The following is a 13,333-nucleotide window of genomic DNA, read 5'->3' on the forward strand; positions in this document are numbered from 1 at the left end:
ACCGTGTTGCGGGGCGCCTGTCGACCGCTCCGCAACGGGCCTTGCCTCAGTTTCCCCTCCTGGCCTTTGTTAGGCTGTGAAGATAATTATGAAGATGGGGGCGGGGTACAGGCGACAGCATCCATCAGCATCACCCAGGGTAACAACGGGCATGACGGGGGGATCCCCAAACAACCCCTTGAAACTCAAAAACCCTGAACCCCAGGATTCGGGTCCCTTGACGCCAATGGAGTCACTGCCTGTCAGCTGTGGGGAGAGGTGAATGGGGCCCGGGGTCCACTCCCTGCACTTGGGGGGAAGGGGATCAAGAGAGCAGGGTGAAGCCAGCTCAGAGCTTCAGCCCAGCTCTACCCTGACCCACCCCCTCCATGCAGCTGGTCCCCCCCCCCCAGGACGGGGCATCGGCAGAGCTGTTGGGGGATGGGAGCCCCGGGCTGGGGAGAGGGTTGCAGCACTGCAGGATGGGGGCCCGGGGGACTATCACACGGCCCCTCTCTGCTTGGCCCAAACCCACCTCACGGTCCCCGGCTGCAGCCCCCGCGGATGTGGACAAACCCCCGCCCCCCTCCCTGCGCACCGGCGCTTCTGCTGGAGCACCCTCTTGCTTCGACACTTTAATCCCCTCGGAAGGGCCCTTGGATCATGGTACAAACCGACCCCTGGATGGAGCCCAGAGCCTGACATTTACAACAGCAGAGATCAACCTGCCAGCCCCCTGCAGAGCCCCTGAACGCAGCCCGGCAAGGTCCCCAGGGCAGGACCCGACCCTCCACACCAGCAAGGCAACCGCCTCGTGCCTCAGTTTACAAATGACAATCAATCAACAAGCAGTGCACAGCCACCGAGCCCCCACCCGCCCCCTCCCAGCAGCCTCTTCTACAACAGTCCGCTCCAAATTCTGATTGCCAAAGCAAAAGCTGCAGCACCCCCTGCTGGGGAATGTGTTAAGTGCAACATGGTACACTCCATGCACTTCCCTTCCCAGAACCCAGGAGTCCTGGCTCCCAGCCCCCCTCGCTCTAGCCACCAGACCCCACTCCCCTCCCAGAGCTGGGAGAGAACCCAGGAGTCCTGGCTCCCAGCCCCCCTCGCTCTAGCCACCAGACCCCACTCCCCTCCCAGAGCTGGGAGAGAACCCAGGAGTCCTGGCTCCCAGCCCCCCTCGCTCTAGCCACCAGACCCCACTCCCCTCCCAGAGCTGGGAGAGAACCCAGGAGTCCTGGCTCCCAGCCCCCCTCGCTCTAGCCACCAGACCCCACTCCCCTCCCAGAGCTGGAGAGAGAACCCAGGAGTCCTGGCTCCCAGCCCCCCTTGCTCTAGCCACCAGACCCCACTCCCCTCCCAGAGCTGGAGAGAGAACCCAGGAGTCCTGGCTCCCAGCCCCCCCCCCCCCCCCCCAACTCTAAACCCCACTCCCCTCCCAGAGCTGGGACCAGAACCCAGGCGTCCTGGAATCTGATCAGTAGCTGCTCTATCACCCCCTGGCTGTAGGGGGGTGCAGCCCCTCTGAGCCCCAACTCCCCTCCACCGCCCACTCTGCCTAGTTGGGCTCTGAGTCCTTGGGTCTTTGCCCCCCAGATGCTCTGCCCACCCCCCTGCAGTGTGTGGGGGGAGCTCCCGGCAGAGACGGAGCAGGCTTCATTTCTTCTTCTTGCCCCGTCGGCCCCAGCGCTGCTGGCCTCCCCCACCTTCTCGCCTCTTCTCCCAGGTGGGCATGGGGGGCTCGATCTCCTTGGGGCGGCCCCCTCGGTCCGGGACGCCGCCCATCAGCACCTGCCCGAGTGGCGGGAGGGGGGAAAAACAGGAGCAGAGGTAAAAGACAAGGAAGACCCCCAGTCCCCGTGCTCCACCACCACCCCAAAGGGAGGTAACTGGGGGTGGGAAGGGCCCAGCCCTGCTGGGTCCTGGCATGATGCAAGAGGAGGGGGGGGCGGGTCTCATGCCTTGGTAGCAAGTGGGGAGGAAGAGAGGAGAAGCTCCTCCCCCCCCCCCCCCCGCAGGCTGCTCTGCATGGGGGAGGGGCTGCGGGGCAGCAGTTTGTGGCCGGACCCAGCAGCGTGTTCGTCTCCCCCTGGCCTGGGCGCTGCCCGTACCTTGTTGATGGCGCAGCTGGTCCGATGGCGGCAGCACCCGCTGCTGGTGCTGACGATGCGTGAGGCGTCCTCGCGGGCGGCCAGCAGCCGGGCCAGGGTGACGCCGGAGGCGACCGACTCAGCCTGCCGCAGCGGGGAGACGGCGGCCAGCAGGGCGGCACCCTGGGCCTGGGGGAGAAAAATCCCTCCCTGTTAGATGGCATCAGCCCTGGCACAGGGTCCGTGGGACCCGGCCCCTCCTCAGCATCAGCAACTCCAGACAGGAGCCGGCGCTCCCTAGAGGGGAAAGGCCCCACGTCCCATTCCCCCCCAGCCAGCCAGTCCCTGCCCTGGGGTAGGGTTGCCAGGTACCTGGTTTAACAGGACCCTGGCAACTCCGGTCAGTGCCGCTGACCAAGCCGTTAGAAGTCCAGTCGGCGGCACAGAGGGGCTAAGACAGGCTGTCTGCCTGCCCGGGCTCTATGTGGCTCCCAGAAGCAGCGGCACATCCCCCGCTCCGGCTCCTACGCATAGGGGCAGCCAGGGGACTCTGCACACTGCCCCTGCCCCAAGAGCCAGCTCTGCAGCTCCCATTGGCCGGGAACTGCGGCCAATGGGAGCTGAGGGGGCAGCACCTGCAGATGGAGCCAGAGAGGGGACGTGCCGCTGCTTCTGGGAGCTGCTTGAGGTAAGCACTGCCCGGAGCCTGCACCCCAAACCCCCTCCTGAACCTCAACCCCCTGCCCTGATCCCCCTCCCACCCTCCAAACCCCTCAATCCTAGTCTGGAGCCCCCTCCTGCACCCCAAACCCCTCATCCCCCGCCCCACCCCAGAGCCTGTACCCCTTCCCACACCCCAACCTCCTGCCCTAGCCCAGAGCCCCCTCCCTCACCCTGAACCCCTCATTTCTGGCCCCACTCCGGAACCCACACCCAGAGCCTGTACCTCCTCCCATAACCCAACCCCCTGCCTCAGCCTGGAGCCCCTCCCATACTCCGAACCCTCTCCTGCACCCCACATCCCTCATGTCTGGCTCCACCCCCAGCTCAGAGCCCTTACCCCCTCTCGCACCCCAACTCCTTGCCCCAGTCCAGTGAAAATGAGCAAGGGAGGGAGGATGGAGTGAGTAGGGGCGGGGCCTCAGAGAAAGGGGAGGGGCCTCAGAGAAGGGGCGGGGCAGGGTGTTCGGTTTTGTGGAAGTAGGAAGCTGGCAACCCTATCCTGGGGCTGGACTGGAGCCAGCGCCCCCAGGGGAAAGGCCCTGTGCCCCATTCCTTGGCGCCGGTCCCCTCCCCTCACTGGAACTCCCCCAGCCCCCGACCCCTCACCTTGGCCCTCTCGGACCAGTGGAAGGACTGCAGGGTGACGTTGAAGCGCGTGATCATCATGCGCTTCCGGCATTCATACTCGGCACACAGGGCTTGCCGGATCCCCTCCAGCGCTTCCTAGCCAGGAGGGATAGAGAGAGCTGCTCAGCTGCAGGCCGCCAGAAAGCCATGCTCCACCCAGTCCTGCTGCACTGGCCCCCTTGAGGGGAGAAACTGAGGCACAGGGAGGGGTGCTACTTGTTCCAAGCCAAAGAGGGAGGCGGGGCGGAACCCAGGAATCCTGACTCCCGGCCCCACTCCCCTGCCAGGGATCAAACCCAGGTCTGTGAAGAGCTCTCTGCAATGGGGCTGGGCAGGGTGGTTGGGCACCGGGATTCTTTGGCAGAAACAGGATGGGTCGGGGGCCGGAATTCAATCAGGAGCCTGGCTGCTTTTGAGAGCTGCAGCCCAGGCGGGGACCCAGGGCCGGCCCTGAGCCAGGAGCAGAGCCGCACGTTCTGCGCTGTGCCCCCCGCCCCCTCGTACCCACTGTTGAGCCGTCAGCGGCACCCTCAGCAGCGGCGCCATCTCCTCGGGGCCGGCAGGCAGCGCAGACAGGGCCTCCGCTACCTAGGAGGGAGAGCACAAGTTCAGCGGGGAGACGTGGCGCAGGCACCGTGGTTAGGGAAAGGTGACACCTGCCAGGCGGCTCCCTGCACCACGGGGACGGCCCGGCAGCCCGAGACACCAACAGCGGCTTGTCGTCCTGCAGCTGGGGTGCCCTGTGTATTCACTGTACAGCACTGGTGCCTCGGAGCCCCATTCCCTGCCCCCTTGAGCCAGCCGGTCGCCCGCCATGGTGCCAGATCGGGGCTGGCACCCCCTAGCGGGGAAAGGCCCCATGCCCCAGGCTCCCTGAAGCTCCCCCAACAATCGGCGCATCAGACTCCTCACCTTGGATTTTATGTCCTCCAGGAGCTGGGGGATGGGGCAGGTCGGGGCCGGCTCCGGCCGGCCCAGCGCCTGGTTGATGAGCCGCAGCTCCCGCCGGGCAGCGTCGGCCCCCGCTCCCTGCCGCGGCGAAGGGGGGCGTTTCCAGCTCAGGAGCCGGGCGGCTTGCAGCTCCGAGCTCAGGAAGTCTTGGGAGAGAATACGGGGTGAGAGAGACACTGGGCTCTTCTGGCTGCAGCTGGTGGGGGCACTCTGGGCTCCAGGGCCAGCCCTGCCCAGGGTGTCCTGGAGAGGGGATCTTTATCTGGGCCAGGGCTACTAGGACTCCTGCATTCTATGCTCCACTCCCCTCCCAGAGCTGGGATAGAACCCAGGAGTCCTGGATCCCCCCTCCCCCAACTCCACTCCCCTGGGAGAATCGGGAATAGGACCCAGGAGTCCTAGCTACCCCCCTCCTCCAACGACTAGACCCCACTCCTCTGGGAGAGTTGGGAATAGGACCTAGGAGTCCTGTCGTTCAGCGGCCCCACAGGCTGCTCCGTCTGACCTTCCTGCCGTCACCTACACAGCAGCTGGAGGCAGCTGTGGGTGCTGCCCAGCCGGGCAGTCACGTCCCCTGTGGTGAGCGCAGTGTAGGGGCAGTGCAGCTCCTGCAGCAGCCCGCTCAGCTCAATCTGGAAGGTCTCAGCATCTTCAGGGCCTGCACCGGAACAGGAGAGACCGATGAATCCCTGGGCCCCGACGTGCTGCCCCCCCGCCCGGCCAACACCCCACTCCTGGAGCAACCTTTGGAGTCCTGGAGCCGTCCTTCATAGGTGACAAATCTGAGGAACTGTCACAGGTTGAAGTGTCACTAGAGGAGGTTTTGGAATTATTTGATAAACTCAATGTTAACAAGTCACCAGGACCAGATGGCATTCACCCAAGAGTTCTGAAAGAACTCAAATGTGAAGTTGCAGAACTACTGACTAAGGTTTGTAACCTGTCCTTTAAATCGGCTTCAGGACCCAAAGACTGGAAGTTATCTAATGTAACGCCAATGTTTAAAAAGGGCTCTAGAGGTGATCCCGGCAATTAGAGACCGGTAAGTCTAACGTCGGTACCAGGCAAATTAGTAGAAACAATAGTTAAGAATAAAATTGTCAGACACATAGAAAAACAAACTGTTGAGCAATAGTCAACATGGTTTCTGTAAAGGGAAATCGTGTCTTACTAATCTATTAGAGTTCTTTGAAGGGGTCAACAAACAGGTGGACAAGGGGATCCAGTGGACATAGTGTACTTAGATTTCCAGAAAGCCTTTGACAAGGTCCCTCTCCAAAGGCTGTTACGTAAATTAGGCTGTCATGGGATAAAAGGGAAGGTCCTTTCATGGACTGAGAGCTGGTTAAAAGACAGGGAACAAAGGGCAGGAATTAATGGTAAATTCTCAGAATGGAGAGGGGTAATTACTGGTGTTCCCCATGGGTCAGTCCTAGGACCAATCCTATTCAATTTATTCATAAATGATCTGGAGAAAGGGGTAAACAGTGAGGTGGCAAAGTTTTGCAGATGATACTAAACTGCTCAGGATGGTTAAGACCAAAGCAGACTGTGAAGACCTTGAAAAAGATCTCACAAAACTAAATGATTGGGCAACAAAATGGCAAATGAAATGTAATGTGGATAAATGTAAAGTAATGCACATTGGAAGAAATAACCCCAATTACATATACAATATGATGGGGGCTAATTTAATTAAGAGTCAGGAAAAAGATCTTGGTGTCATCGTGGATAGTTCTCTGAAGATGTCCATGCAGTGTGCAGAGGTGGTCAAAAAAGCAAATAGGATGTTAGGAATCATTAAAAAGGGACAGAGAATAAGACGGAGAATATCTTATTGCCCTTATAGAAATCGATGGTACGCCCACATCTCGAATACTGTGTACAGATGTGGTCTCCTCACCTCAAAAAAGATATTCTAGTACTAGAAAAGGTTCAGAAAAGGGCAACTAAAATGATTAGGGGTTTGGAGAAGGTCCCATATGAGGAGAGATTAAAGAGGCTAGGCCTCTTCAGCTTGGAAAAGAGGAGACTAAGGGGGGATACGATAGAGGTATATAAAATCATGAGTGATGTGGAGAAAGTGAATAAGGAAAAGTTATTTATTTGTTCCCATAATATAAGAACTACGGGTCACCAAGTGAAATCAATAGGCAACAGGTTTAAAACAAATAAAAGGAAGATCTTCTTCACACAGCACATAGTCAACCTGTGGAACTCCTTACCTGAGGAGGTTGTGAAGACTAGGACTATAACAGGGTTTAAAAGAGAACTGGGTAAATTCATGGAAGTTAAATCCATTAATGGCTAGTAGCCAGGCTGGGTAAGGAATGGCGTCCCTAGACTCTGTCTGTCAGAGGGTGGAGATGGATGGCAGGAGGGTGATCACTTGATCATTACCTGTTAGATTCACTCCCTCTGGGGCACCTGGCATTGGGCACTGTCGGCAGACAGGATACTGGGCTGGATGGACCTTTGGTCTTACCCAGTATGGCCGTTCTTATGTTCTTAACCCCGGCCTCCTCAGGAGGGAATGCCCACGGGCAGGGGGTTGGGAATGGGGCACAGGGCCTTTCCCCCTATGGGGCGCTGGCTCCCATCCAGCCCCAGGGCAGGGAACTGGCTGGCGGGGAGCGGGGAATGGGATTACTCTTGTAATAAAATGTTGGATCACTAACTGGGACATATCTGCCTCCATTACATCCTGCTGCAGTCAGTTCCACAGGTTGACTCCTCTCTCTCTCTAGGGCAGATCCGTGTCCCCCATAACCATAGCATCTGAGCACCCTAGAGTGTATCTATTCTCACAACCCTGCTGGGGGGCAGGGCAGAGCTATCATCCCTGTTGCACAGATGGGGAAACTGAGGCACAGAGAGGCTAGGTCACACAGGGAGTCTGTGGCAGGGCAGGAACCACTGGGCTACACTTCCTCCCCAGGGAGGAATTATGCTGCCGGTATGATTAATTATTGAGTGATAGAGGACCCAGCTGGGAGTGGAGATCCCCTGTCACTCCGGAGTTGGTGTCAGGCATGTTTCCTGTGTCACAGCATCACCAGAGCCCATGGAGGAAAGCCCTGTGTCCCACTCCCCACCCCCAGCCAGTCAGTCTCCCCCTCATTTCTCCGCAGGTAACTCACCGCTGGTGGGACTGACGTCCTCCTCCAAGGGGCAGAGGGCTCGGAGCTCCACCACCAGCTGGGCGCAGAGCGCGGTGAACTCGGGGCTCTGCACCCCGCCCTCGGCCAGGCGCAGGAAGTTCTCCTCAGAGAGTGGCCCCAGGGACCTGGGCACACGGGGCAGGGGTCAGTGCCCAACAGCCTCCCCCATGGACCTGGCAGCCCAGCCCAGACCCGGCCAACCACTCCCGCTGCTGGCGTGCCAGGCCCCCCAACCCTTCCCCAAAACTGCACCTATTCCCGCCACTGTACCCACCTCCCTGTTCATCCTGGAACATTTAGCTCTCCCTGCTCCCCCCACCATCCATCTCCCCATGCACCCCCAGAGCCTCTGCTCCCCCCACACGCACTGCTTCCCTGCCCCCTGCTCCTACACACATCCAGAGCCTCTGCTCCGCCGACAACCCCTGCTTCTCATCCCCCATGCACCCCAGAGCCTCTGACCCCTCCACACCCACTGCTTCCCTGCTCCCATGCACCCCCGGAGCCTCTGCACCCCCACACCTCTTGCTTCCCAGCCCCCATGCACCCCAGAGCCTCTGACCCCTCCACACCCACTGCTTCCCTGCCCCCATGCACCCCCGGAGCCTCTGCACCCCCACACCTCTTGCTTCCCAGCCCCCATGCACCCCAGAGCCTCTGCTCCCTCCACACCCACTGCCTCCCTGCCCCCTGCTCCCACGCACCCCTAGAGCCTCTGCTCCGCCGACATCCCCTGCTTCTCATCCCCCATGCACCCCAGAGCCTCTGCCCCCTCCACACCCACTGCTTCCCTGCCCCCATGCACCCCCGGAGCCTCTGCACCCCCACACCTCCTGCTTCTCAGTCCCCATGCACCCCCAGAGCCTCTGTATCCCCAAACCCCCTGCTTCCCTGCCCCCATGCACCCCCAGAGCCTCAGCTCCCCCCACACTCACTGCTTCCCTGCCCCCTGCTCCCACACACCCCTAGAGCCTCTGCTCCCCCACATACGCACTGCTTCCCTGCTCTCACTACCCCTAGAGCCTCTGCTCCGCCGACATCCCTTGCTTATCATCCCCCATGCACCCCCAGAGACTCTGCACCCCCACAGTGCTTCCCAGCCCCCATGCACCCCCAGAGCCTCAGCTCCCCCCACATGCACTGCTTCCCTGCCCCCTGCTCCCACACACCCCAGAGCCTCTGCTCCGCCCACATCCCCTGCTTCTCATCCCCCATACACCCCCAGAGCCTCTGCTCCCCCCACACCCACTGCTTCCCTACCCCCTGCTCCCACACACCCCCACAGCCTCTGCTCCCCCTGCACCCCCGCTTCCCTGCCCCCTGCTCCCATGCACCCCCAGGGCCTCAGCTCCCCCCACATGCACTGCTTCCCTGCCCCCTGCTCCCACGCACCCCCAGAGCCTCTGCTCCGCCCACATCCCCTGCTTCTCATCCCCCATACACCCCCAGAGCCTCTGCTCCCTCCACACTCACTGCTTCCCTGCCCCCATGCACCCCCGGAGCCTCTGCACCCCCACACCCCCTGCTTCTCAGCCCCCATGCAACCCCAGAGCCTCTGCTCCCCCCACACCCCCTGCTTCCCAGCCCCCATGCAGCCCCAGGCCTCTGCTCCCCCTACACCCACTGCTTCCCAGCCCCCTGCTTCCATGCACCCCCAAAGCCTCTGCACCCGCACACCCACTGCTCCCACGCATCCCTGAGCCTCTCCTCCCCCCACACCCACTGCTTCCCAGCCCCCTGCTTCCATGCACCCCCCGAACCCACCCCCCCAACTCTGTACCCTCCCACTGCCTTGCCCCCCCGCGCCCCGCTCCCACCCAGCCGCCCGGCGCTCCATGGCCCGGGCCCCGCCTGGCTCCAGCCCCAAGTTCAAACTCTCCAGCAGGGCCCAGATCAGCCACTCACGGGCCCCGCCCCTCTGAATCCCGATTGGCTTAGGGGGCGGAGAAGGCGGGGCTATGGAGGCTAAGATGCTCATTGGCTGACGCTAGAAGAACGTCTCCTGGCCAATGAGCGGCTCCCCTTTCACTATCAACCCCGCCCAGCCAATCTTCCATCACTCAGCAAACCACACCTCCCCACCACTGTCACCCATTAGCCAGCCAATCAGAGCCCCCTCTTCCCAAAGAGCCTGCCTCCCAGCCAATCAGAGCCTCTTTCCCCCATATAACCAGCCTCCCAGCCAATCAGAGCCCCCTCTTCCCATAGAGCCTGCCTCCCAGCCAATCAGAGCCTCTTTCCCCCATATAACCAGCCTCCCAGCCAATCAGAGCCCCTCTTCTCATATAGCCTGCCTCCCAGCCAGTCAGAGCCCCCTCTTTCCATAGAACCTGCCTCCCCGCCAATCAGAGCCTCTTTCCCCAATATAACCAGCCTCCCAGCCATCAGAACCCCCTCTTCCCATATAGCCTGTCTCCCAGCCAGAGCCCCCTCTTCCCATAGAACCTGCCTCCCCACCAATCAGAGCCTCTTTCCCCAATATAACCAGCCTCCCAACCAATCAGAGCCCTCTACCCATATAAATTGCCTCCCAGCCAATCAGAAGCCCCTCTTCCCATATAGCCTGTCTCCCAGCCAGAGCCCCCTCTTCCCATAGAACCTGCCTCCCCACCAATCAGAGCCTCTTTCCCCAATATAACCAGCCTCCCAACCAATCAGAGCCCTCTTCCCATATAAACTGCCTCCCAGCCAATCAGAGCCCCCTCTTCCCATATAAACCACCTCCCAGCCAGTCAGAGCCTCTCTCCTCCATATAACCCGCCTCCCAGCCAATCAGAGCCTCCTCTTCCCATATAACCTGCCTCTCAACCAGACTCTTTCCTTCCTCTGGGCCAAGCCAAGAGCCTCTTCCTCCTTCATTGTTGCCAGAGACGCTGCTGGTTTTGTGCTGACCAGGCAGCTCCTTCCACCTCCCCGCGGCGTCCACCATCCCACAGGCTGGGCTCCCTTGCCGGGGCAGCAACCTACCTGCCATGCCGGTGAAACCGCAGCGGGGCCAGCGCCACGGGCTCAGAACCTACAAGCAGGAGGTTTGTTCCCCCCCCAAGCCAACCAAGAGATTTTTAAAAACCCAAACACCCTCCCCACCCTCCAGTTTTGGGGTTGTTTTACTGCACTTTCCTGTTAAAACGAATGCCAGTATTTCAGGAGTGTCGTGACTCCAGGAGCGGGGACTTGAGGAAAAACACCAGGTAGCAGCAGTGTTGGCAAAGTGTTGGCCCAGCTCTTTGGCCACAGCGGTCGAGCCCCTGGATTCCTTCTCCCTGCTATTCGCTAGCTCTTTTCATCTGGAGATCTCAAAGCACTTTACAAAAAGAGGGCAGTACCATTCTCCCCATTTTATAGAGAGGGCAAAGTGAGGCACAATGAGGCAAGTTGCTTTCCCAAGGCTACCCAGCAGGCCAGCTGCAGACTTGGGAACAGAGTCTTAGTCTCCTGTTGTCCACTGCTCTACCCGCTACGTAGAGAGGAAGTTGCTATAGGTCTAAAGTAGCAGCACATTCTCCCCCTGGAACTCGGAATTTCCATTTGGTAGGAAGTGTTGACATTTCACATTTGATTTCATTCCCAGTTAGAAAAACAAACGTTTTCACAGAGCTCTGGGAAACAAACAAAAAAAAGCTGATTGGGAATTTTCATTTGGCACCTTTAAATTTCATTTTGAAATGTTTTTTTCCCATTTCTAGATTATTTTTATTACAATGTAGCATAATTAAGGCCCTTCGTTTTTGGTTTTCAATCAATGAATCCCCAGCTTTTACAAAAGCTATCATGCCATTTTTACTGATTTTTCACCCAACATTTGGACCGCTCAAGTACATGAAAATACTGATTACGTTAAGCAAATCCAGCCCATTACATCTGGTAGATGCACTGATGCTAAAAACAAATTAGCTGAAGCGGACATGCAAGGCTGTCTGCCTAAGTAAGGCGGTGGAGTGGAAGATACACACATGCATATATGCATTTACTGTTAATGTGCAGTTCAGGAAATAAACTCTTCCTTTGTTGTTGCATTTTTTCTGTCCTCCATCCCCCTATTCACTCTGATATTTGCCCAGAAAGTTGTGAAGTTAATTTTTTGCACAGTTTAATTTCTGTCATAAACATTTATAAATTCCCAGGACATTTTAAACAGAATAAAACCTGAAAACAAAGGGCCTTTGTCATAATATGCCATCTCCCACTGACGTGTCCTAATAGATATAATATATAACAATAGCAGAAATATTCAATTATTTTTATTTTACTCTAATTTTAAAATCATTAAGGGCAGCTGCAACTTAGCCCCGCTTGAAATATCTTATCTCCTTTTCTAGAGCAAAGCATCTCCTGTTGGTGTTGCAAGAAAACAATCTGACACTCTGGGCTGTGTGTGACTGGCACATTTCAGTGTCTGAAAACTATTTGCATCTTTTGAGTCTGGCTCTAGCTGATTGAAATGATCCCTTTCTGGCCCTATAAATCTAGAGAGCTCGAACCAGCACCTCCAAACCCCACCACAGAAGGAGGGGAAAACATTTAAGAGACACTTTTGCTAAGATTTAATATACAACATACACTTTTAAATAGAACATTCTCCTCTGATTCCATTCCCCCCTTTTTAATTTTTTTTAAATACACAGAAATTACAATATTGAATATACAAATCTGATAAAATACTTAAACAAGGAAAAAAAAGTTTGGCAACCACAAAAAAATTATTATTTTAATATTAACTTTTTGTCTTTGTTTGGTTGGGGTTTTTTTCTCTCTGCCCCCCTCCGCACTTTTTAATATATAAAATAGCATTAAAAGAATCTCATTCCAGCGGTAATATACAAGAGCCGCTCTCTGCACCTTTCTGTATTTCGGTAGGCTCCCTGCTGTAACGGCCCCAAGGTTATCATAGGGCCATTGGCGCACACAGCTTTGCCAGGTTTTATACAGTTAAGGATTTGTCTTGTTTCATTTTTTGGGAAGGTTTTGAAAAAAGAACAAGGATGGAGAAATGGGAATAGGACCCAGTGTTCTATTGAACACTCTCAAATCCTGCCAGGCCAAGCCCTAATCTTGTTTACATTGGGGTAAAACTAGGGTCACTCTATTGAGTTCACATGGACAGTCTAGTGTCTTTCTAGTTCAGTCTCTTGTCTCCAGTAGAGGCCAATAAACTGCTGATTCAGAAAGAGATGCCCTCTATGGGTAATTAGGGTATAGCTGGCCCCTAGAGTCAGTTCCCTCCTGACCTCTGATAGTCAGAGGTGGGTCAGCTTTATAACATGAGGTTTTATAGCCCTGCCAAAATGCTTGGTTATTTTAAAGATATTTAATATTCTAATTCTGGGTTTAGTTATCTGTATAAACATCCAGTCCTTTTTTTGAAGGATGTTAAACTTTTGGCGTCAGAGAAATTGTGGCATTGAGTTCCCCAGGCTAACTGTGCAGTAGGTAAAATAAATACGTTCATCTATTGGTTTTAAGGCTGGCAATTTTCAAAGGAGCTGAAGGGATTTAGGTGCCTGGCTCCCATTGTATCAGGCACCCCATTCCCTTAGAAATAGCCCAGCCTCCATTTGCTGCCTTTCTGTGATTACTCCAGATTTACACCAGTGTAAAGAGATCATAATTTAGCCCCATAAACCTCACCCTCCTTGCAATTACACCTTTAATACAGTTACTCCTGATTTATTCCAGTGTAACACCACTGATTCAAATCAAGTTACTCCTGATTTACACTGATATAACTTAAATGTTCTAAACCAGTGTAACGTCATTGATCTAAACCAAGATACTGCTGATTTACACCAGTGTAATGCT

At 56.6% G+C, this 13,333-nt stretch overlaps 1 protein-coding gene across 1 annotated transcript; it reads right to left on the reverse strand.

The window, feature by feature from the left end:
* Window positions 1-601: 601 nt before the first annotated feature.
* FAM98C (family with sequence similarity 98 member C) lies at window positions 602-9,461 on the reverse strand. The gene is made up of 8 exons (XM_050928601.1): window positions 9,352-9,461; window positions 7,514-7,659; window positions 4,897-5,031; window positions 4,335-4,519; window positions 3,927-4,010; window positions 3,402-3,518; window positions 2,094-2,261; window positions 602-1,773 (listed from the first exon to the last, which is right to left on the reverse strand). Exons 1-8 carry the CDS (start codon window positions 9,369-9,371, stop codon window positions 1,639-1,641), a joined length of 990 nt encoding a protein of 329 aa, XP_050784558.1. The 5' UTR covers window positions 9,372-9,461; the 3' UTR covers window positions 602-1,638.
* Between the last annotated feature and the right edge of the window lie 3,872 nt (window positions 9,462-13,333).

This window comes from Gopherus flavomarginatus, chromosome 18, assembly GCF_025201925.1.
Source record: "Gopherus flavomarginatus isolate rGopFla2 chromosome 18, rGopFla2.mat.asm, whole genome shotgun sequence".
In the NCBI taxonomy this organism is placed as follows: Eukaryota; Metazoa; Chordata; order Testudines; family Testudinidae; genus Gopherus; species Gopherus flavomarginatus.

Bases quoted from the DNA above. Each gene is read 5' to 3' on its own strand.
- FAM98C (XM_050928601.1), bottom strand. From the start codon at position 9,371: ATGGAGCGCCGGGCGGCTGG. The intron at 5,032-7,513 runs GTGAGTTACCTG...GTTCCGGTGCAG, and splicing joins GGACGTCAGTCCCACCAGCG to GCCCTGAAGATGCTGAGACC. The intron at 4,011-4,334 runs GTGAGGAGTCTG...TCTCCCTCCTAG, and splicing joins TGGAGGACATAAAATCCAAG to GTAGCGGAGGCCCTGTCTGC.